Source organism: Watersipora subatra, chromosome 7, assembly GCF_963576615.1.
Source record: "Watersipora subatra chromosome 7, tzWatSuba1.1, whole genome shotgun sequence".
Lineage (NCBI taxonomy): Eukaryota > Metazoa > Bryozoa > Gymnolaemata > Cheilostomatida > Watersiporidae > Watersipora > Watersipora subatra.
In genome coordinates, this window is record NC_088714.1 from 33,473,017 (window position 1) to 33,498,373 (window position 25,357).

General features: G+C 36.2%; 1 protein-coding gene across 1 annotated transcript in view; it reads right to left on the reverse strand.

Annotated features, from left to right (window-relative positions):
* The window catches only part of LOC137399202 (sodium channel protein para-like), an 84,334-nt gene extending 59,456 nt beyond the window's left edge, over nt 1-24,878 (reverse strand). The window contains 8 exon segments of the mRNA XM_068085204.1: nt 1,481-1,694; nt 4,699-4,900; nt 6,306-6,427; nt 9,418-9,546; nt 15,055-15,254; nt 20,695-21,022; nt 21,840-21,981; nt 24,867-24,878. Coding sequence (XP_067941305.1) covers nt 1,481-1,694; nt 4,699-4,900; nt 6,306-6,427; nt 9,418-9,546; nt 15,055-15,254; nt 20,695-21,022; nt 21,840-21,958 — 1,314 coding nt within the window. The 5' untranslated portion in view covers nt 21,959-21,981; nt 24,867-24,878.
* Between the last annotated feature and the right edge of the window lie 479 nt (nt 24,879-25,357).

A 25,357-nucleotide genomic window follows, 5' to 3' on the forward strand; every position in this document is an offset into this window, starting at 1 on the left:
GTAGCAAGGATGTATTTAGTAAGGTAGCTGCATTATTAACGGGTAACGACAATGTGGAAAGGTAACTGTAATATTTCTCTTGGCGCAGACTTAGGAAGATCGTAAACTCGCTAGTGATTCACATAACTGGTGACAATGCTCCTCTACCAGCCAACCTAAATATATTTCACATATAATGACAGAAATTATATCCTAATCATAAAAAACTCTCATGCTAGATGGTTGATTGGTTTTTTATTCCAAGTGACAAAATGGCGTAACCATCAGCCATTTCTTATATATAATGAAATACACTGGTCATAGTTATGTAACTTCTTGCTTACAGAGCAACAGCAATACCAAAATCACATGAGAGAAAATTTTAATTGGATAGTGATAGAGATGACTGACACAGAAAAGAACTAAAGTTTTTAATAGACTATAGAGATGACTGACACAGAAAAGAACTAAAGTTTTTAATAGACTATAGATATGACTGAGACAGAAAAGAACTAAAGTTTATAGTAGACTATAGAGATGAGTGAGACAGAAAGGAACTAAAGTTTATAGTAGACTATAGAGATGAGTGAGACAGAAAGGAACTAAAGTTTATAGTAGACTATAGAGATGACTGAGACAAAAAGGAACTAAAGTTTATAATAGACTATAGATATGACTGAGACAGAAAGAAACTAAAGTTTTTAATAGACTATAGATATGACTGAGACAGAAAGGAACTAAAGTTTATAGTAGACTATAGAGATGACTGAGACAGAAAGGAACTAAAGTTTATAATAGACTATAGATATGACTGAGACAGAAAGGAACTAAAGTTTATAGTAGACTATAGAGATGACTGAGACAGAAAGGAACTAAAGTTTATAATAGACTATAGAGATGGAAGGTGAAGAGTAAGGAATGAGATTTCATAGCGGTAGACTGACACAGATGACTGAGACAATAAAGAGCTAGATAGGAGAGCTAATCAGATTAGTGTGATCACTAATGTGATATGCATCGAATGCTGCTCCAACTCATGCTTCATATTCTCAGTAGTCTTGCGCAAACACTGCAGAAATTATAATGTTCGCCTCCGGTGTTAAATCACTACAATGCATACGCAATTTGTCATCTTGATAACACCAACTTATGCACGCTTCCTGCACTACTAACAACACTTCCAACTTGGAAGACAGCCAGGATTAGTCCAGTCTTAGCCTATGTTCTGAATTCTTCGTCAGGTTTTACCATTGAAAAGTGGATATTATATTTACGCTAGCGTTTCTTGCAGTTCAAATTATAGGTTGACAAAGTGTTTTCTATAACTAGAGTACTTTCTATAAATTTGCGTGGGGAATTATGCAGTTGTGTATCATACAGTGGATGCTATAGCCCTGTAGAACAGACAACTAACAGCATACAATAGATGCTATGGTTACAAACAGTAGAAAGACTAAATCGATAAGCTTCACCGGAAAGAGTAAGTGTATGTTAAACTTACAATAAAATAGAGGTTCTCCCAATAATCTTGAGTCATGATACGGAAAGAGTTGAGCATGCAGGACCCGAAGTTGTCCCAACTAGTGTAGTTAAAATTGGGGTTATTTCCAACATTCTCCATACACTCGTATTCAGGTTTTGGACAATGACTACAAACAGACACAAGTTACATAGATACACGGACTGAATTGCTTTGCATGTTTTTGTACCAAGAACTTGAACATAACTTGACAATGTCTCCCTGTCTATTTCATAAACAGAAAGGTTCTGTTTATTTCATAAACAAAAATATATAGCTGTTATTTTAGTTTCAATTTATGAACTGTCATCTGATCAAAAGCGATGATATATATTTCCCCATTTCAGCATACCGACAGCAGAAAAGGATATTCCTCTTACAGGCTTCTAAACTAAGACTTACATTCTACTGATCACGTATTCCAGCTTACCACACTTCCACCAATCATATTCCAGCTTACCACAATTCCACCAATCATATTCCAGCTTACCACACTTCCACCAATCACATCACAATATCTTTAATCATATTGCCTTATCCCAAGCTTACTTATTTCTGCATTTGTGTTACAGATTTCAAAATCCTGCGCAAACTATGTCCAGAATATTTGCATTTATCTTTCCACGCACATGACAAGCATCATCTTCTATTCCGTAAAAACAATGTACTACCTCCAGCATTGCATGTTTCAGTTTAGGAATTGTCTGCTACTACAACCTACAATTCATTATCCCGACTCCTCCACAATACCATCAGATCACCAACTTTTAACACACTTTTTTTGACTCATTCAATAATTCCTGATGTTTTCCTTCTCATTTTCATTTCGTCACGTAAAAAAATGTTGTAGATGATTACTTTTACCAATAAAAGGTGTCATATACATAAAATGTGTCACAGATTAGATAGAGTCAATGAAATGTATTGATGAGTAATGACATACAACCGGGTAACAAATAAGAGTTACTTTTGGTATTGCCTTTGGTCATCTTTGCTATTTCTTAACGCTTTCATTCTGTGACGAATCTTTCCAATGAGGTTTACTTTAAAATTGTGTTAAATAATTCCATTTAGATAAGATTGATATTTAGAGGAATAACTTACTAGGCACCATAGCTGTCCCCGCATATTTTATGATCATCAGGTCTACTGCTGTCATTGGCAAACAGCCAGTTATCTGTGAAAAATAATGAACAAAGGGTAGTTGTTTTCACCAGTGGGGGTCCTACCACACGAAGTTGTCGTCAGAATAGTCACTTTTAAAATCACTGTCGTCACTTTTAAAATCACTTTCGTCACTTTTAAAACCACTGTCACCTTTTCAAGTTGGTAACCAAATCAACCTTTTTCTTCACATTCGTTATTTTAATACAGATATCTATTCTGGTGGCACCGGGTTGCGTTAAAAATCTGAAACTCGCTCAGTTTGAACTTCTGCTAACCAAAAGCATGGCTCAACCAGCGACCTTCACAAACATATTAGTGATGTTTGGGAGCGTTGCTGATTACTCCGCGAAGAGTAACAGCAGTCTTAGGTTTTTAGGGCTATATTTCTTGTACTGAAAATAGACCGAGGTTGTCTTTAATAATCACTGTCAGTCACAGACTTGGAAACGGATTTGCTGTCAATGTCGTGGCATTTCATTGCTTTAATTATTTGGCAGTCTATAAATGCTGAGCCAGATGCTTCAAACCAAAACTAGTGAAGTTTCCGTTGACCGTGGTGATTTATGAACAAATAATAAGTTAGTAAAGGTACGGCTACATGTAACAAAATTTCCGTTGGTTCTAACCAAAATCACGAAATGATTGAAACACACAGAATTATTCCGCGCTGCTAGAATCGTGCTAGCGAGCACGATTCCAGCAGCTTTTGCAATTAGTATAGTCCAAGAGACGTATAATGACACACAATAAAAGTATAAGTGCAATTCAACATAGTACACACGATGCAACTGCTTATATTGAGTTATTGAATGTATTTATTGTTTGGACGCTGTAGCTACAAATTGTTTATTTTTTAATTATATTTCATTTTTAGCAGCAAAAGTTTTGTGGTAGAAAATGTTGACATCTCTAACGCAATCAAGTCGGTTGCATCGTATTTACTATCGTAACTTTCTGTGATATTTTTCTTGTGTGTCGCATTATGTTCTCGGACTACATATATCTTAAAATTTGCCAGAGTCGTGCTCGCTAACCAACAATAGCGCGACTTAAACAGTTACATCGTGTGTTCTATGTTGAAATGCTTTTGTATTTTTATTGTGTGTCGCGATACATGTCTTGGACTATACTAATTGCTAAAGCTGCTAGAATCGTGCTCGCTAATAATTTGTTTAATCTGATAAAAGCGTTTCGTCGACGAACTCGGTGGGCATGCACAGCTCAAATAATTCTGTGAATTTCGACCGATTAATTCTGCGTTTTTTTGTGATTTCGGCCAGAACTCAGAATCAATGAAAAATTTGTTGCGTGCAGCCATACCTTTAGTAATCCTACTTACACAATCATCGTCACCTCGTCACCTACATTGATAAATGGTCGTCTCGTCTGTCACTTTTTAAATATCCCTGTCGTCGGGTCATCAGAATCGTCGCAAAACATGGGAGGACCCCCACCAGTAGCTACTTTCATAAGATAGCATAAACTAGCATAGACATACTTTCATAAGATAGCATACTAAACACAAACAGATGGCAAAAGAAGGGAGAAAACAGCTCCATGGATATCAGTTTTAAAGCATAAACCATAGAAAGCTAATGTGGAGACAACCAACTGCAAGAGAAAGCATGGTAGGTCAGATGTAGTATGTGCAGTGATGACAGGGGAAATTGTGTCCAGCAACCGATGCCAATATGGGGTCTATCAAGAGAGGATCCCCAACTTAAAATTGACAAAGGGACAAGTACTCAAGTACTTAAGTACTTATAACGATCAAAACATAGTAGATACTCTAGATTGTTAAAGGGCAGATAATACCAGTTGCTCATCTAGCAGGACAGTTGCAAACAATAACTGAGAATTCATTCAAAGATTATGTGACATGGTACCCGCCATCGAAGGTTTTCCTGCCCTAAAAGTGTTTGTTCAGGTGACAGAAGCGTCGAAGCTGTTTAGCCCTAGCAGTCTACCAACCAATTGTAAACTAGGTTGCTGATAAGGAAGTAATACAACTGAGATTGGACTGGCATTTATACTCACTCTCATTATTTTTCCACACATCCTTCTCATAATCGGTCAAGTTTTCTGGGTAGGTACGAACACATTTATGATGAAGAGAACCCGTGTAGAGTTGAAGGCCGACCAGAGCAAATATGGACAACATAAAAACAGTAAGGATGCCAACATCTCTCATCTTTATCACGGCCTCCATAAGTGCACCAACGATTGTCTTTAGTCCTGACAAAAATCAGATATCAATTTACCCATTATATATATAATATACATGTATAGATATAATGGGTAATACAATATATATAATACAATATATATATATATTTACTCATAATTATATTTATCAATATATTCATAAGTATATAGGCTATATAAGATATAGATATATACATGTATATCAATATACTCATAATTATATATGCACGCATATATATAAATATATTATATTTGTGTATGTCTATATGTGATGCATGTATATATATATATATATATATATATATATATATATATATATATATATATAAATCAGTGTTTGTCTTGTTATCCATGTGTCCAGCTATCGTGAATTAAAATCTAGCAATGAAAAATCGAACATAGAGATCTAGAGGCAGCAAACTGAGCCACTAGACTACTGAACCACTAGACTACTGAACCACTAGACTACTGAACCACTAGACTACTGAACCACTAGACTACTGAGCCACTAGACTACTGAGCCACTAGACTACTGAACCACTAGACTACTGAACCACTAAACTACTGAACTACTAGACTACTGAACCACTAGACCACTAGGCTACTGAACCACTAGACTACTGAACCACTAGACTACTGAACTACTAGACTACTGAACCGCTAGACCACTGAACCACTAGGCTACTGAACCACTAGACTACTGAACCACTACACTACTGAACCACTAGACTACTGAGCCACTAGACTACTGAGCCACTAGACTACTGAACCACTAGACTACTGAATCACTAGACTACTGAACAACTAGACTACTGAACAACTAGACTACTGAACCACTAGACTTCTGAACCACTAGATTACTGAACCACTAGATTACTGAACCACTAGACTACTGAACAACTAGACTACTGAACCACTAGACTACTGAACCACTAGACTACTGAACCACTAGACTACTGAACCACTAGACTACTGTACCACTAGGCTACGGTACCCAAGCAATAAATGATTGTTATGACAATCATGACATTAACTTGAAACATTAACTAGCACGGTTGAAACTTCAGCAGGATGGAACGTAACGGAATGAGCTGACTGCAAACACAGCAATTGCTTTAGTAAAAATAAACTTACCTCTACTAGCTTACCAGGCAAGTTACTCAAATTCATTAGGGAACTATTCTATTACATGCGCAACACCCCCGCATTTGGCTAATATACACATAAAGACATTATGTATATGCGTATATCTAAATACATACACATTATGTATGTCTGTATATCTACTACATACACATATAAACTTTTTGTATATTTGTATACATAAATATATAAACATTATGTATATGTATATGCATACTCAACTAAACATTACGTATATTGAATTTACAATGGATGAACATTGAACATTCAACAATATAGCATAAATGGTTACCTGGTACAACTGCAACTGTTTTCAAAGCTCTCAATACACGGAATGTTCGGAGTGCCGCCACATTACCTAACGCATCACTGCCCGAATTGTTTGGAAGCTTATCCACAAGCAGCATTATATACCTGTAAAAACAACATGATTTGTGTAATGTTTTCACCCAATAATAATGCTATGATATAATTCAATGAACTATATGCAAAGCAGATCTATTAAATCCGAATGAGTGAATTAACACTGCTATATATCCACTAATATTGTAATGCATTACACTATAACCCCTAATATGATAATGTATTGCAATATAACTACTAATATTGTAGTGCATTACAATATATCCACTAATATTGTAATGCTTTACAACATAACCACTATCGTTGATATGCATTACATAATAACCAATAATATTGTAATGTGTTACAAAATATTAGCATAAAATTTATTACAGTAGAATTATTTATTATTTAGATCAACAAAAAGTTTTAATGAAAGTTTGATGCATTTAAGAAATTATAAAATAGGTATTAAACCTTTTTAAAACGTCATAAAACTGATACTGTAATCACTCTTGATTTCAGCGTCATACAAGCATAATTTATCATAGCGAAGATGTTTTTAAAGTATTTCAAGGTTTTAACTGTTTTCAAATTAATTTGGCTATATTTTTTGAACCTAACTGCACTGACTTTACATGTATTCTATATTTACCAATTTCCTAAGATGTAGAAGTCAACAACAAGAACTAGTACTGTAATAAAAGTTATTTCATGTCGGAAAAAATACAAAAAACTGAATATGTACCCAAATAGCGTTAGAAATTCATTTATTTTTAGTCAGCTTGCATTTCATACAAATAATTAACATTGGTAAACATTAGCACAACGAAAGTTAAATAATAAACAATGATACTTTGTTTTAAATTTTCATACCAAATAAGTCAATCCATCTCGAGGTTGGAACTTCTAACGGTGATTTTTGCATGGAAAATAAGAGGCTCTGACAGGTTAAATCAATTGAAACAGTTTTGATTGAAATCAATCCGATTGAAGTAATTTGGCAATTAATAACCTGATTCTAGTTCAAAATTGCATTTATACACATATTTATAAACATATATATTATCACTTTTTACCTGTCGATTGTATTGGGTCTACTGCAGCTGTATTTTTCCACTCAAATTTTTTGCTCAATATATTTCACATTCTTTGCAAAATGCCTTAATATAGACAACTAAATTTTGCATTACTGAACTTACACTCTGAAAGGTAAATATGTATGAAAATAGTAAAATCAATTTTTGTGTAGTATCATTCCATGCAAATCAACACACTTCTCTCGGCATAGGAAACCCAAAAAGGAGACAGTCGTAATTAGGTAAGAAGCATCTAGCTCACGAGGTTGGGCCATTTTAACACTTGATAAACATCGGCTAACTTCATAATAATACATGTATGTTGTGTATTCGCGATGCAGATCTATCAGGATTTGCCTACTCTTTTGATATGTAATTTATTAATAGATATGGTCTGATACAAGAACTGATTTTGTGAGTACGAAATAAACACAGAGCATGTTTTATGGACATCTGAATGGAAATAAACACACAAAAAATCACACAAATCCTGTGAAGGAAACAATTTATTTGGAAAAAAATGGTTTCACCCGTAAGACGAAGAAGACGCTTGTAAGACCAATGTTTTAGGTATGTGACTAATTAATATGAGCCGAATAATGGCAGCTATTATTGACTCGTAATTCAATTACTACAGAGTCATGAGTTTTTAATGGCCACCGTCATTGACACAAATTTGATGGAGAAACAGCAGTTGCATTAGCAGACTTGTAAAAACTGGTCAAGAATCTGCTTTACAAAAATGAAATCGATAAAACTCGGGTCAATACAACTGCCACGGTACAGTTTTGAAGATCAATTCTGTCAAAGAAATTATGCTCAGAAAAAAAGGTGGTTTTGCAAAGTTAATCCAGAAGTTGACAAAAAAATTTGTTTAGCTCCACAAAGCAAGAAATGTGGCGATTATATGTTTTAGATGACAAAATGCTTCTAATAAATTGTAAAACTAAAAAAAATAATAAATTTTCAGAAAGTTTCAGTCAAGCTACCGACCTTGACATAACTCTGACTTGGTCACCATAGTTACTAATTCAGTGTTCATCAATAATTAGAATGAGTCATCAGTATATAGCTGATGAAAATGAGGCCGACCTCTGAAGTACCATGAAGCAGCTACCAAATACTCAATTGTAAATTTTTGTGGAATAGACCTTTCTGGAGTAAAGTTGATTATTAACAGGAGCTGAGTGATGGCCGAGTGATAGCTCTGCTAGTTCCTACCCAACCAAATCTTTGTTGTCAGTAGATTAGATAAGAACTATATTAGGCTGAATGCTTTTAGGGGTATTCATATAAATTCACTTTGCTGGTCAGCAATTTGTATCAAGTGATGAGACCCTTAACCAAAAACTTCGCACTGTCAATATTTTCCATTAGCTTTGTTATGTTTCTTTAATTGCTTTAGTTTTTACAGTTGTCATTAGAGCATTTGAACTACTCCAAGTTTTGGTCTCTTAGGCCAAAAAGCCCACTTTTCAAAATACTGGAAAGATGGTGCAGCGGAACTGATTACCAACAGGAACATAAAAGTGACCAATCACAGTGACAGATATTTTTTGGAGAGCCAATCACGCGCAGCCTAAATAGCGATGAATGCATTATCTTTCTACTGTTCAAAATTGTTTTTGTGTATTTGGGTGTCAAGTGTTAATTTACTAAAAGTTACAACAGTGCACTTAATAGTTGTTAGCTGAATTTATTGGATATGCTAATAGCAAATAGCCAATTGAATTTTTGAAATGTCAGTTCAGTATAAAAGGACTGTCACAAAAATGCTGACCTGATCCTTTGGTAGTTCGGTCAGTACATGGAAAAATTTTATCAACTTCTAGCAGTTAAAACCTGCTTTGACAGTTAGCTGATAAGTTTGAAGGACCTAGAAACGCACCTAGAGTCTCGTTTGAGCAGTTTTTTTGACAAGTTAACAAAATTAAGATTTGAAGTATGTGTGAGAATGAGCTTTAAAATCTTCATAAAACTTACGCCAAGCAGATTACAAGAAAGTCGAGCCAATTCCAAGCATCCCGTAGGTAGGTAAACGGTGAAAGAATCATACCTCTGGCTAGCATCTTGACAAGGAATTCAAAGGTATATATGGCTGTAAATATATACCTGCAAATAAAAAGAAAGTGCTCTTTGAAGTGTTCTTTCACTGATGCATTGCACCCCTAACTTTATGCTGAAAGATAAAATCTCTTTCCATATCTTTAATATCCTATCTTATAAATGTATTCTGTTAGTCATACAAGCCTTAGTACTATCACACCACACGTAATAATGTATTCTGTTAGTCATACAAGCATTAGTACTATCACACCACACCTAATAATGTATTCTGTTAGTCATACAAACCTTAGTACTATCACACCACGCCTAATAATGTATTCTGTTAGTCATACACGCCTTAGTACTATTAGACCACGCCTAATAATGTATTCTGTTAGTCATACAAGCATTTGTACTATCACACCACACCTAATAATGTTTTCTGTTAGTCATACAAGCCTTAGTACTATCACACCACCCTTAATAATGTATTATGTTAGTCCTACTAGCCTTAGTACTACCACACCAGGCCTAATACTGTATTCTGTTAGTCCTACTAGCCTTAGTACTATCACACCACATCTATTAAAATTATTTTGTTAGTCACATAATAGCATGCCTCAGTTGAGAAGTTAGGAGTAAGCTATGCATACTTATTCTGCACGATGATATATTTCAATATAACAGTTACATAATGCAATGTTGTATTTTCTACTAAAAAGTTGAAGTACACTCGACTGTACTGTCTTGGTAGTCAGATCTGATCAGTTTTTTACAGCCCGGCTTTAAAACATTTGCAGTGTACCAAAGCGCAGTTCCCTGGTGTAGAAATTCAGATGACGATGAGATAATTCCTCTTAGTCATAACAGAAGAGGCGCTACATGACATTAAACGATCGAAAATTTTTTTACTCCTATTGGCTAGATGAGTTTCATCACTCCAATTAATGCCGAGAGTACAGATATTTTACAGCCTAGTATGGAGTACACCACACCTCACAATTGTTTTCACAGAGGAAAGATTTAAAAGTGCTTGTTGTTGAAGATCAACCGGCAGTGGTGTGTGCAAACAAGGTCTTATTAAGAGGATGAATTTTAAAGAAACAGCTTTGCGAACTTTTCGTGCAAATCTTAAAGCATTTTTTTCACATGAACGTCGAGAGAACAAAAACTTTTGTGGCGAGCCTCACTTTCATGCTTTATTTTATGACACCAACATTTCTACGAATCAGCAATGATGTCTATGTATCTTGTCAAAATTTTTCTCACTTGACCAGCGCATACACGACATCTCGTAAATTCAAATACAATGCAATGAGTACATACAGTAAAACCTATGCTATAAGTACATACAGTCAAACCTATGCTATGTCGGCAAACCAAACACTGCTGTCAGCCTGAGAATTAGATAAACAAACCTCGTTTTTCAACCATCAGTTCAGCAAGAATGTTTGAAAAGCAATTGGTTCAAAATCAGAAACTGTTTTTTCATTATAATTAATGCAAACAATTTTAATCCATTCTGAGTCTGGAAAACAACTTCTTCAAATTTTTTTTACTATTTTACACCATAATCTGTAGACGCACGTAATCCATCATTTTTTTGACGTCATCATCCTGTTTGCACATGCGCTCGTCCACGAAAAAGCCGCCATTTTGTAGAAAACGATCGTCAGTCTATAGATTAATACTATTTTTCGGTGTTGCTTTGATACTAAAATAAACAATTTGCGAACAAAAGCATTGTTTGCAATAATTAATTGCAGGAGCTTTGTGTTTTTAACGATAAAAGGTGTCCATAAAGATGGCAGACAACGATAGAATGGCGTCACGAAAAAACGAAGGATTGAGAGCCGGTAATGTGTAAAACACAGTGACTGCCACACAAAAATCTATAAACAGACAAGGTTGGGGAATGTACAGTACTGCTGTATCAGTAGTAACTCGTACTCCAGCCTCGTCTACTCAATGTTTTGTGTATTGTGTGCCATGAATAAACATTTGTAGAAATAAATTGTGTTTTTAATTTCAATAAAATATATCATCTTTAAGGTCATAAGAAGCAAACACTTTGTATGGTTTATCTTTACACACTTTAACCTAGATTTTAAAGGAAGCATCTATCATCGCCGGTCAAGATCCAAAAGACTTCAAATTCGTTCGCTCGGCTTTTCAAAAACCTCGAATGTTTTGGGCAAAATCCGTTTTGGTTGAGATCAGAAATGTTCGGAAGCCAAAGCATGACTGTACATGCAAATAGATGTAACGTATTTGACCAGGTCCTGAGGAGGATTTCCTACAACAGCTGTACGCTGACATAGTCTGGTGCGGTGGAGTACTACAAGGAGGTGAGCAAACAAACAGTAGGAATGGTTAGAGAGATAGAGCAGCGAAATTCAATTAGCGAAGGCAACACCGATGCTCAAGGGACTTTTACTTGCGACTAGCCTCCAAATTTACATGCACAAGCAAGAGGTCAATTACTAATCTATGTTGATTGGTTGAGCTATGCATTGCATCGTGTATCGCTGCTCCATATCACAAAACTACTTACTGTTGTTCATCTGACCACCCTACCAATTATTACATCTTTTGCCGGCAGCTTGTTGGGTTTTCAAAATAACGCGTTTGCTTTAAACACAAGTATTCTTTATTTCGTGAGATAATATAAGATAATATATAGGAATATATGGATAATATATAGGAATAAATGGATAATATATAGGAATAAATAGGAATAAAAGATTCTTTGGAATGAGAGTGGCTGTGGCCTAGTGGTCTAGGCCACAGTGGTCCTGACCTTGATTCAACAGGTCAAAGTTCAATTTCCAAAACAGGCCACTGGTGGTGACAAGAATGACATCCACATGACAGTACATGACTATGACATCCATGTGGTCTAAGAATGCCATTACTCACACAGTGCACTGGTGTTGATTTGAGATTTTACTATGTTTTGCTTTTCTAATGTTCAGAGCATACATTTAGCCACCTTTTATGACCAAAATGATTTGAAATTTTAGATATCAACCTTGGTAAAATAATGATATTTGTCTGTTGATTGATAAAGTTACCTATTTCTAATCAGCTCTCGACATGTCATTTGTATGCATTAATAAATAGGGGCATGTTAAGGTCTGGGCCCTGTTAAGGTCTGGGCCCTGTTAAGGTCTGGGCCCTGTTAAGGTCTGGGCCCTGTTAAAGTTTGCAGAATTCCAAAAAGGATGGTTTAGTTTCTGTTAGCAGATCGATTGGCGATACATAGAATTCCTTTCATTTTAAACCAGATAGGCCATGGGTGGGTGTTCGAGAGGCTGGTTAGATAGGCCATGGGCGGGTGTTCGAGAGGCTGGTTTACAGAAACCAGATAGGCCATGGGTGGGTGTTCGAGAGGCTGGTTAGATAGGCCATGGGCGGGTGTTCGAGAGGCTGGTTTACAGAAACCAGATAGGCCATGGGTGGGTGTTCAAGAGGCTGGTTTACAGAAACCAGACAGAGTTTTGATACCAAATATTTTTGGTAACCTAACGCATGAATGTGAAGGTTAGAGACGCACGCACAATGACAAAGTGGAATATGTTAATATAGGTTTTTATGGTTTACAAAAATATTTGTGATCATCATATTTCCTGCATTACAACGATTCGACTTCTTTTTGGCAGCATTTTAGACTGGCATTTTAAGGCTGCCTTTTTCCAGAAACAAAGTTTTCACGACATTATCGATCTTTCAAATTTTTGCTTTCACGATGTTCGTATTCATCTTTACACGTATCAATCCTTTGTCATCATGTCACATGTATATACATTGTCATGTGCTAAGTATATAGAGTATACATGTATATACATTGTCATGTGCTAAGTATATAGAGTATACGTGTATATACATTGTAATGTGCTAAGTATATAGAGTATACATGTATATACATTGTCATGTGCTAAGTATATAGAGTATACGTGTATATACATTGTCATGTGCTAAGTATATAGAGTATACATGTATATACATTGTCATGTGTTAAGTATATAGAGTATACATGTATATACATTGTCATGTGCTAAGTATATAGAGTATACATGTATATACATTGTAATGTGCTAAGTATATAGAGTATACATGTATATAATTGTCATGTGCTAAGTATATAGAGTATACATGTATATACATTGTCATGTGCTAAGTATATAGAGTATACATGTATATACATTGTAATGTGCTAAGTATATAGAGTATACATGTATATAATTGTCATGTGCTAAGTATATAGAGTATACATGTATATACATTGTCATGTGCTAAGTATATAGAGTATACATGTATATACATTGTAATGTGCTAAGTATATAGAGTATACATGTATATACTTTTGTACATGGAGCGTTCGGAAGTTAAAAATGTGCCAAGTCAAAGGGTTTTCAAATGGTCTTGCGCTATACCAGGGCTGGTGGGTTGCTGAACCAACAAATCAAATCAGCTGGCAGCGATACATGCAAAGTGTCAATGATCGCATACCTTGAAGGTCACATAAAGACAGTCTTTTTATACGCTATGTCATTGTTCTAATCCTTCTGCCAAATAGACAGCGAGGAATTACGCCGTTATCTACCTACCGACATCCAAAAATAACACCAGGCTTTCAAAAACAGCTGTGAACAGTTTAATCCATCTCATGTATGACCTGTGATCTTGCGTTTGAATACAGTTTGTGTGTAAGTTAAGGCAATGGAGATATGAGCAGCTATAGCTAGTGGCCCGATCAGCCGAGGGGTATAGCCAGGGGTTAAATTGTGGAATCCATGCATCAGACTATGCTGTTGAATGATTTTGGCAGTTGCAAGCTGCTGTCGGCAAATTCTCACCAGAAATCACCACTTCAACTGCAGGACATTGATTTGTCTCACTTAAATTGATTTAGTAATGAAAATATGAGAAATTGCTCATTTTTTTGAATAAAATTACTTGCGTTTTTCATTTGGCACAAAAAATATAATTTTAAACCAAGTTGATTTTTTACACAGATTTCAACAAAACTTTAACCAAAGGTAAACCATAGGTTGGACTTCACAGGTTATAATACCATAAAAGCCTTGCAAAAGTGTTACACTTTTAGAAAATCAACCACAAGCTTAAATTTTATTTTACTTTAAGAACATTTTTCACTACAAACCTACAGTTATTTGCATTAAATATTGAGATTACAAATGGCAAGTTATTTAATTACATGTTAAAGAGCCAAACATAAATATTTAACAATGTCAGCAATAATTTTAATAATAGTTAATATTACTAGTTACTTACTAAATATATATATAAAGTATATAATATACTATATATAATTTAGTATATTATAAATTATTAAATATCATTGATATATAGTATACATCAATGATATTTAATAATGGCATTCAATTAATATTACAATATTAATAATAGTTTTACCTACAACTTTAATTTTTTCATTATGAGATCCAAGTTGTAAAGCACCGCATACTCTTTGCTTGAAAAATCAGGGTTTTTTTTATCAAGAACTCGCTCTTCTTGTGCCATAACTCGAAAAAAAATAAAGGTACTCACTCTATCTTTTCATCATCATTGGCCATAGCCATGAAGACACAATTTGTTATTATCGTAAGCATGACGATAACGTTGAAGAAAGGGTGGACAAGGGTTAGGAGAGCCGCCCGCCTGAGTGGATGGAATGGACTAAGGCAAAATAGACCGTTGTGGGCTGAGAATCGATATATTGTATGATCTCTGCCTATCACCATGAATATCTGCAAAATAAGATATCAAATATTTTTCAAGTTCAACGACTTGTTGTTTTTCAGTTAGTTAGCTTCATGAATACCCTCTCACAAATAGTTAATAGAGGGTATTCACAGAGTCAACTATTTGTGAATATATATTCATAGAGCTAACTTTTTGCAAAAAGGTATTCATAGAGATAGCTATTTGTGAAAGGGCATCCATACAGCTATTTTTTAATGCTCTTTCACAAACAGTTAACTCTATGACTGCTATTTCACAAATAGTTGACTCTATGTATGCTCTTTCACAAATGGTTACCTCTATGAATAGCCTTTCACAAATAGTTGACTTATGAATGCTCTTTCACAAATGGTTAGCTCTACGAATAGCCTTTCACAAATAGTTAACTTTATGAATGGCATTTCACAAATAATCGGTAGTTAAATCTATGAATGCCATATTCACAAATAGTTAGCTCTATGAATACCAATGCACAAATAGGCAACTCTATGAATTCTATTTCACAAATGGTTAGCTCTATGAATAGCCTTTCACAAATGGTGAACTCTATGAATGCTTATTCACAAATAGTTAACTCTATGAATGCCTAGTTACAAAGCATAGCTAGATAACAACTCTGATATGACGGCTTTACTGCAGAGTATGCAAGGGGACTGCAATGGCATCAATTCTGGTGTTTAGGTTATCTAATACACTGGCTTCCATAGACATGCATCGATTGCACCAATAAATATTAGATGTTCTAATGTGTTAATCCATGTAGGCATCGAACGATAACAATAACGCACGCACGTTATGATGGCTGGATGTTCCAACGTGCTAGACCTACAGCATAGCAAAACTAGCACCAGTGGCCGGGTGGTCTCATTTATGTCACTGAAAACATATAGCGTGGTGATTAGGTAGTGAAAAGTGCTAGTCAGAAAACCCTTAAGACTGGACCAGATAGCCATATGAACTAGACCAGATAGCCATATGAACTAGACCAGATAGCCGTATGAACTAGACCAGATAGCCATATGAACTAGACCAGATAGCCATATGAACTAGATCAGATAACCATATGAACTAGACCAGATAACCGTATGAATTAGATCAGATAACCGTATGAACTAGACCAGATAGCCGTATGAACTAGATCAGATAACCGTATGAACTAGACCCGATAACCGTATGAACTAGACCAGATAGCCATATGAACTAGACCAGATAGCCATATGAACTAGACCAGATAGCCATATGAACTAGACCAGATAGCCATATGAACTAGATCAGATAACCGTATGAACTAGACCCGATAACCGTATGAATTAGATCAGATAACCGTATGAACTAGACCCGATAACCGTATGAACTAGACCAGATAGCCATATGAACTAGACCATGGGTGGGCAAACTTTTTGATTCGTGGGCCACAATGGGTTCTAAATTTTGACAGAAGGGCCGGACCAGGAGCAGATGGATGGAGTGTTTTGGTAACCCCACCTCACAGGAGAAAAAAATATATATCATGGAATATGGAGAAAACATGTGCTTTAATTTCAAATAAAAATGAACAAAAGCATTACAACAAAAGATCTGTCTTTAAAGTCCCACAGTATTTAGCTATTTATTGAAATGAGTCTTAAAACACTGAAAATTAAATGAATAAAAAATAATTGTTTGTTACTAACAATTTCTATTTTAAAGCACTGCAAGTTCTGTTACCTTCTGGATATCATCATCACTCTCCTCCTGACTGTATTTATTTCAAAAACAGTAAGAGATTCAGATGTACTTATTCTGCTCCTTCTATTCAGTTTGTGTCTCCAGTGCCAAAAGTCAACAACGATCAGCGCAAGGACGGAACATTGATAACGCGCCACTGCGGAGCGCGTTATATTTGATCTGGTGCACATTGTTTGTTTTGAGAATGTGCGTTCATTTGCGCACCACTTATGTGCGCTCCTTAACAGAAATGACGTGTAACATATAAGGCTTACTGAACTAATTATTTTCCAAAGCATTTTTTACATAATACAAAGGAGAAACTTTTACTTTCAGTGGGAACAGTGCTGTTGGTTCCTCTTTTTAGCCAGCGCATCAAAGTCTGGAGTGAGTTTAGTTGTAGCAATTCTCAGAATGGATCTGAAGTGTTGGTCTGTTAATTGGGATCTGTGGCTGGCCTTGTTGATGTTCATGATGCTGAACGTCTGTTCACACACGTAGGTCGAGCCAAACAACGCCAGCATCTTCTGCGCTGTCTTCCGGAGATTTGGAAATGCTGCTTCATTGAGTGAAGCATAAAAGTCATTCAGTTTCAGAGAGTTGAACTTCTCTTTTAAGACTGGGTCGGACTAAAGGTCGATCAGTTCGAGCTGCAGCTCTTCTGGAGCTGTTTTGGGGTCTTGTGACAGAGGACAGGCCACCAACTGAAGTGACTTGTCTATTTTTTCAAAATCAGAAAACCGACGGCAGATGTCTCCGTGCAGCGCATCTAGTGACTCACTGTATTTCTTCACTTTTGCACCGGCCTCTTTCAGCTTGGCTAGTGTGGGAAAATGTGTCAACGGCTTATTTAAAATTTTCCTGGAAAATAAAACCAGCTTGGATTTGAAGGCTTTCACGTTTGTGTACATGTCCTGCACAAACTGATCTTTCCCCTGTAGTTTCATGTTGAGCTCATTCATGTGCGAAAATACGTCCGCAGCAAACGCAAAGTCACACAGCCAGCTCTTGTTGCTCAGCTCAGGAAATTCGTCAGCCTTTCCCTGTAACTCTAAAAATGCACTAATCTTCTCTTTGAGCTCCCACACTCGTTGAAACACTTTGCCCAAACTTAACCAGCGGACTCGGGAGTGATAAAGCAGGTCCTGGTAATTCGCATCAGTTTCCTCCAGAAACGTAATGAACTGACGGTGCTGAAGTCCCCTTGCGCAAATAAAGTTGACAAGTTTCACGACAGGACTCACAACATGATTCAGCTGTAATACCGATTTACATAGAGATTCCTGCTGGATGATGCAGTGGAAAAAAATAACATCCTGGTCAGGATTTTCATCTTTGACTTTATTCTGGATTCTCCTCAGCAGGCCAACGTTTTTCCCCGTTAAATTCGGAGATCCATCTGTGGCGACGTTGATAAGTTGACTCCAAGAGAGCTTCATATTTTTGATGACAGCAGACACCCGGTCATACAAGTCTTCTCCCCGTGTTTGTCCTTTCAGAGACTCCATTGTCAAAAACTCCTCAGTTATTTCAAAAGTGCCATTAATCCCTCGGATAAAAATGAGGAGCTGAGCAGTGTCTTTGACATCGTTGCTTTCATCCAGTGCTAATGAATATAATGTGAATGACTCCGCCTATTTATTTAAGTTGCTGGTGGTATCTTCATCTATTAGTTCTACACGGCGAGTCACTGTCCTGCGCGATAAACTGATTTTTTAAAATTTGTCTTTGCTCTCTGGGCACAAGACACTTGCTGTCTCCACCATACATTCTTTTAAAAACTCGCCTTCAGACAGAGGCTTGCTGGCCTTTGCCAATTTGAATGAAAGCATAAAACTGGCCTTGGTACTTGACTCTTGAATGGCAGTTTGGCGGTGAAAAAAGTTTTGTTGAGCCTGTAAGTTAGCCGCCAACTTCTGAGCAGTAGCTTCCCGTTCTTTCGTTGATAGCTTGCTAGTATAGTTAGCATGCTTTGTAGTAAAGTGACGGCTAATATTATATTCTTTAAAAACCGCCACAGTTTCCTGACATATCAGGCATACAGCAGACGATCAGTGTTCAGTGAAAAAATATTTAGTTGTCCACTCCTTATTGAACACTCGACATTCTCTGTTCACTTTCCTTTTCTTAGGTCCGCTCATCTTTACAGAAGGACTGAGGGGTCAAAAAGCAAACGTGAAGTACCGTAATATGCAGAACCTCAACAAAGTCAATGTATCTAGAGTGCGCCATTTAGTGGGAACACATTAGAATTGCAGGGAAAATAAAACATTAAACCATAACTGTCACGAACAACTTTTATCGTATTTACTAAGTAAATCAGACACGCTGATTTCGATTTTGTACTCAAAATAAAGATTAGGCCACTAGCCTTCAAAGTCATTTAGGCTTTTTTAAAGCGTTTCAATATCCGTTTCGAAAACAACACAATCGGCATTACAAGCTCCGCCCATTAAGAATTACAAGTACGATTTAGAATAATAGAGATGGGTGCCTTAAAACCCATTATTATCTAAATCCAGCCTGTAAAATAATTTCTTTTTTTTATGAAAGGTGTACAAACTAATTAAAATTGCTTGTAGCTTGTTACATGACATTTAAATGGGCTGAACGTCGAGAAAAATGAGCTCAAAAAGCGCGGTTTTATCACAAGCTAGAGTTGATATCACGCTTTTTTAAATATGCAATGCTTAATAGCTTATCTACCTTTCAGAAAAGACTGATATTATTTTTAAGGCTGAATTTAGATATTAATGGATTTTAAAACACCCATCTCTATTATTCTAAGTCGGTCTAAACATCCCTACGTAACTTCTGTTCCTAAAAAGCTAGGTTACGTCACGTATTTATGGGCGAAGCTTGTTATGGCGATCGTGTTGTTTTCGAGACCGATATTAAAACACTGTAAAAATCCTTCATTACTCTAAAACTTACTGGACAAATCTTTATTTTGAGTACAAAATCGGAATCAGCGTGTCTGATTTACCTAGTAAATACAATAAAAGTTGTTTGTGACAGTTATGGCTTAACAAAGTTTATTTATTTAATTTCTTCAAGTTCGGTGGGCCGGATTGAAAGGTTTAACGGGCCGCATGTGGCCCCCGGGCCGTAGTTTGCCCATGCCTGAACTAGACCATATGAAGTAGCAGATAATCATATGAACCATATGAACTAGACCAGATAGCCATATGAACTAGACAAGATAGCCATATGAACTAGACCAGATAGCCATATGAACTAGACCAGATAGCCATATGAACTAGACCAGATAACCGTATGAACTAGACCAGATAACCGTATGAACTAGACCAGATAACCGTATGAACTAGAGCAGATAACCGTATGAACTAGAGCAGATAACCGTATGAACTAGACCAGATAACCGTATGAACTAGAGCAGATAACCGTATGAACTAGAGCAGATAACCGTATGAACTAGACCAGATAACCATATGAACTAGACTAAATAATCATTAGCTAACAAAGTTTTATCAACTGAATCATAACCTCACTGAGCAAACATTAGCTTGGACTAATGTTAACTTCAGATCACGCAATTAAATCAATTAAGCTTCTCCGCAAAACGTCCAATTCTATTGGTTCATTTTCCCAATTTGTTTCATTTTGTTTTACATTATTTAATTTGTATTGTAAACAATGATGTAAACAGCAATATAATAAAATGTTTTGTATAACAAATATATAAAGGACAGCTAACTGGAAGCGCTTCACCCTTACCTCTTTTTCCTTGTAGTACGGATCGATGTCGATCAAAGGTTGGCCGACGAGATGTTCCTGAAAATCGGCTTCATATTTTGGTGACAATTTCTTTCCTGCTTCCATGCGCTTGTTGACTCCTTTCTTTTCTAATCGCTTATTCTCTTTGTCTTTCTTTGCATCTTCTTCATTTTTGGCTGCCTCCTCAGCGTCGATGCTCTCTCGATCGCACGACACTCGCGAGAGTTTATCCGCATTTTCATGATCTTCTTCTGTCGCTTCTCCTGCCTCAAACCTCTTTCGCAATTCTCTTGCTAACTTTCTTTTCCGTTTGTTTTCTTTTTCTCTTCTACAAATTATAGCGAGTGTGTCATGTCAAGGATTGACACAAGCCAAAAGTTAAAGAGCCTGAAATATGGAAAGTAGTTGATTCAACTCTTCCACACATAATGAATTTGGTCAAATAATATGTGCATATTAAAGGTGTGACAGCGGTTGAATCCAAAGATTAATAAGAGCGACAGTAGGACAGGTAATTTTGTTTAATTTAGACAAATGTAATTTTTCGATAAACTTCCATCATACTAGCGCCTTTTTATTCAACCTTCTAATGATTGCCAATTGGTACAAACAGCTGGCACTCATCAATGTGTTGTATCTTCTTAAGGGGAGCTACATAGGTCTAGGTTGAGACACCCGAGAAGAAAGCCTGAGCAGCTAGCTAGACAGGCATAGTATTTTTTTATCAAATCACCAATTTTTAGTCAATTCTTTGCTGGTTGCGTAATGGCTGTTGAAGTTAGGCATTCAAGGTCGGTTTTAACAACTCCATTTTGTTTTTTGTGTAAAAATTATTATGACAACAAGAATGGCAAGTCTTTCTAGTAAGACTCTAAAATGGAAAAAGTGCGTCCATAGTAAACAGACTTGGCCATTAAACTTAACAAATACATCTTACTGGAAGTAAACACACACCTACATGTATGTACTTAACATCCGTTTAGTGTCTGTTCTGATGATGTTATTAAGGCAAACATAAAACAACAGCTTTATTATTTTCTGTTTCTTGCGCATTGATTAGCCACTGAGAGCTAATTCATGGTAGTATGCAGTTTCCTGCAGAGCTTGTATTGCGACAATCTTATTGAGCAGGCTAGTCAACTCACTGGGCTCTCTCCTTTATCAGTTCTCTAATGTCTGCCAGATGCTCAGGTGTGAGCACCTTGAATGACTGCGAGTCAGGTAAGGGATCAGTGCGCCTACGTCGCTGTCGACAGCAAGCCATCCCTTAGTTTACCATTCAAAGAACTACAATGAAAAGTAGAGCTGTTACACCTCTTGTACTCAACTCATCTTTTAACGCTGATAGGGAACAGAACATTCTTAGACTTTCCGGAATCTTCTACTTGCATGAATGCGCATATAGACCCATCAGTTACTTGATACCAAGTAAGCTCATGGACTATCGTTAATTGTTGCTATTAGTACAAGGCATACTCAAGTAAGTACATGGACTATCGTTAACTGTTGCTATTAGTACAAGGCATACTCAAGTAAGTACATGGACTATCGTTAACTGTTGCTATTAGTACAAGGCATACTCAAGTAAGTACATGGACTATGGTTAACTGTTGCTATTAGTACAAGGCATACTCAAGTAAGTACATGGACTATGGTTAACTGTTGCTATTAGTACAAGGCATACTCAAGTAAGTACATGGACTATCGTAAACTGTTGCTATTAGTACAAGGCATACTCAAGTAAGTACATGGACTATGGTTAACTGTTGCTATTAGTACAAGGCATACTCAAGTAAGTACATGGACTATGGTTAACTGTTGCTATTAGTACAAGGCATACTCAGGGCTAAAATAGACATCCCTCAGCGAGTCCATAATAAGGAAAATGTTACCATGACGCAATTCACAAATATAATTTCATGCAAGCTGTGTGAAGGACAGTTATTTATAGTGTAGACAAGGGTGGTTGCGACGTAACTGCTAATTTTTTGTTTTTTACTGTTTCTTGGCAACATAAAATGTAATGTTTTGATTTAAATCACCAATGGAAAGTGCATGCAGTAATTGAAAAACTGTATTATATTATTATATTATTGTATTATGAATTAAAAAACAGCTATCTAGATGTTGCAAAAAAGCGAGCTATCGGGTAATTGCTAAAGCATTGCACTTGTTTGTCCAATATGAATGACAGTACAATACGTTATTCTCTTGCTGCCATTATGCTAAAACAGTATGCCTGTTACCACTAAAGATTATCAATTGAGCATGGTCAGAGCAGATTGTACGACCAAATGTTTTAATGCATGAGTAGCAGACAGGAAGTAAATAGAAAGGAAGTCCAATGTCGGACTCAATTGAGTCTGAAGGAATTATTAGAATGGAAGTACTTAGTGTTTATGAGTAGCCTTGGGCCAGCTCAATTGACTAGTTGCAGTTGATGTCACTCGGTCTAGTGCCTCACAATGTAAATACATTACGTCAGGCCATGAAACCCATACTCACTGTTAATATGAGATGACATAAACACAAACTCAGTGGGAGTACATTGAATCAATCTAAAGGCTCACATTTTTGCTTTGCTTCCATCCGAATAAATAATTTTAAGTTTTCTAGCGCAAACCGACAGTGAACAGACAAAATATTGCCTTTATTTCAGCGAATTTATTTTAATAATTTAATACCTAAAGCAAATAACCCAATTCTTAAGCGGCCTTAAGAAATTTGTTTGTTTTGTCAAAAGCATTTTACCTAAATTTTACCTTTATCATTAGGGGCTAATCATTTATAACAAAGTTATATTTTTACTTCCTTTCACTAAGCTAGGTCAATAATAGCTCCCAGCTTTTTACCATGTGATTAAGTCTTTTGGCAGGCCGTACATTTGCTAGAGCCATGGCAGGCCGTACAGGTGCTAGAACCATGGCAGGCTGTACAGGTGCTAGAACCATGGCAGGCTGTACAGAAGGCTATACAGCTGCTAGAACTAAGGTACTCTAGTTATATTTTAAAACCATGCGATAACTCAAGATCGCCGAAAAAATGTTTCATAAAAAAGGTTTAAATGGAACAGATATGAAAGTACTAAAAACACTTTCTATACTTTAGCTAAAAATGTTTTCTATAATTCAAGTCTAATGGAAACTCCATCTCAGTGTAAAAAGAAAGTTTACTTTTGCTGTTGCCTTTCGTTTTTAAATGCACCCACAATCGTTGTTTCAAAATGAAAAAATATGCAGAAAATCCACCGACTAGACTAGAGTGACCATCAAGAGAGACTCAATGCAACTAGCATGAGTTTTACCTTGCATAGAATTCTCTGCAGTTTAGATACTGAAGACGAGCAATATTTAGGATATATAGTGACAAGTAAAAAAACTTACCTGCGGTGCTATGGTTGTGTTTATGCATACAGTATAAAGTATTAATGGAAAGAAACAATTTATTACATTAAATTGTTATCGCTAAAATGCAAAATCTCATGTTACGTCTGCTAAACTTACGAAGTTATAACAATAGCATAGCTTGCAGTAATGACACTAAAATTAAATCATAACTGTTCAATTATGTTTATGTTATTATGGTACCACTAGTCATAATGAGTATTAATCTATCCTAGAAAACTTGCAACTTAGGTTTGAAAAGGTTTTACATCAACTTTTATAATCATCACTATAGTTTTATAAAAAGCTCTCTCGTACCTACACATATAAACACTGCTGGTCAACATAATTGTGGACCCTTTTTGATGTTCAGTAAATAAACATTTTACTGTTCAGTAAATATGCATTTCCTAAATAAACAGACAAGCAAACAAAGTAGGCCTAGACACCGTATCTGTCTGTAAGTAAGAGTACTCTTTCATGTCCAACCAGACAGGTGTGTTTAGTGAGGCCTAGTGACCACTGGCAACATGTCTCCTTTTTCAAACTTGACTACAACTTCACATTTAAACAAGTGTGTGTGAAGCAAGTCATTGATCTAATTTTTCAGGCATGAAGCTCTCTTTGTTTTTTATATCCTCTGATGCTTGATACAAACAATCTGATGGCATCCAATCCAGGTTAAAATCAATAAAATATCCTAATGCCTTTAATTATAACCAAACTTACATATCTACGTACCTACGTATCTATAAGCGTAAGTTTTTCAAAAGCTGAAAACTGGAATACCTGGTAGAAGATGGTAGATGTATAAGGTGACAGACAGTCTGGTGAGTTACACAAACAATGCGAGGAAAAGAAAAGAATGGATAGTGGCTGATACAAGCTCAAGCGCAGGTTTATGCACGGAGTCCGATGAGAAGGATGACCACTCAAATTCGATGATCCACTCGATAAAAGAAGAGGTGTAAGGAAATGAAACGTAGACCATGCTAACTCTATGCGTGTCACAATTTCAGTCGCAGCTCTAATGAATCGTACGATACGAAATTCTATGAAGTGCCTAAAATGACTCAGAAAAAATCATTTACTATTTATTGAGACTTGAATCTATTAAACGGCAATTCACTGAGTCTGCCTAGATCCACGCCTGTTTGACATATTCCACTAAATAGAGTTTTACAGGGTTATTATTCTCGGCAAGCCATTCACCTGTCACCAGCTATTAGCGGGAGGGGAGGAAGAGGCCAACAGCTTCAAGAATGTTATGCCAAGAGCAG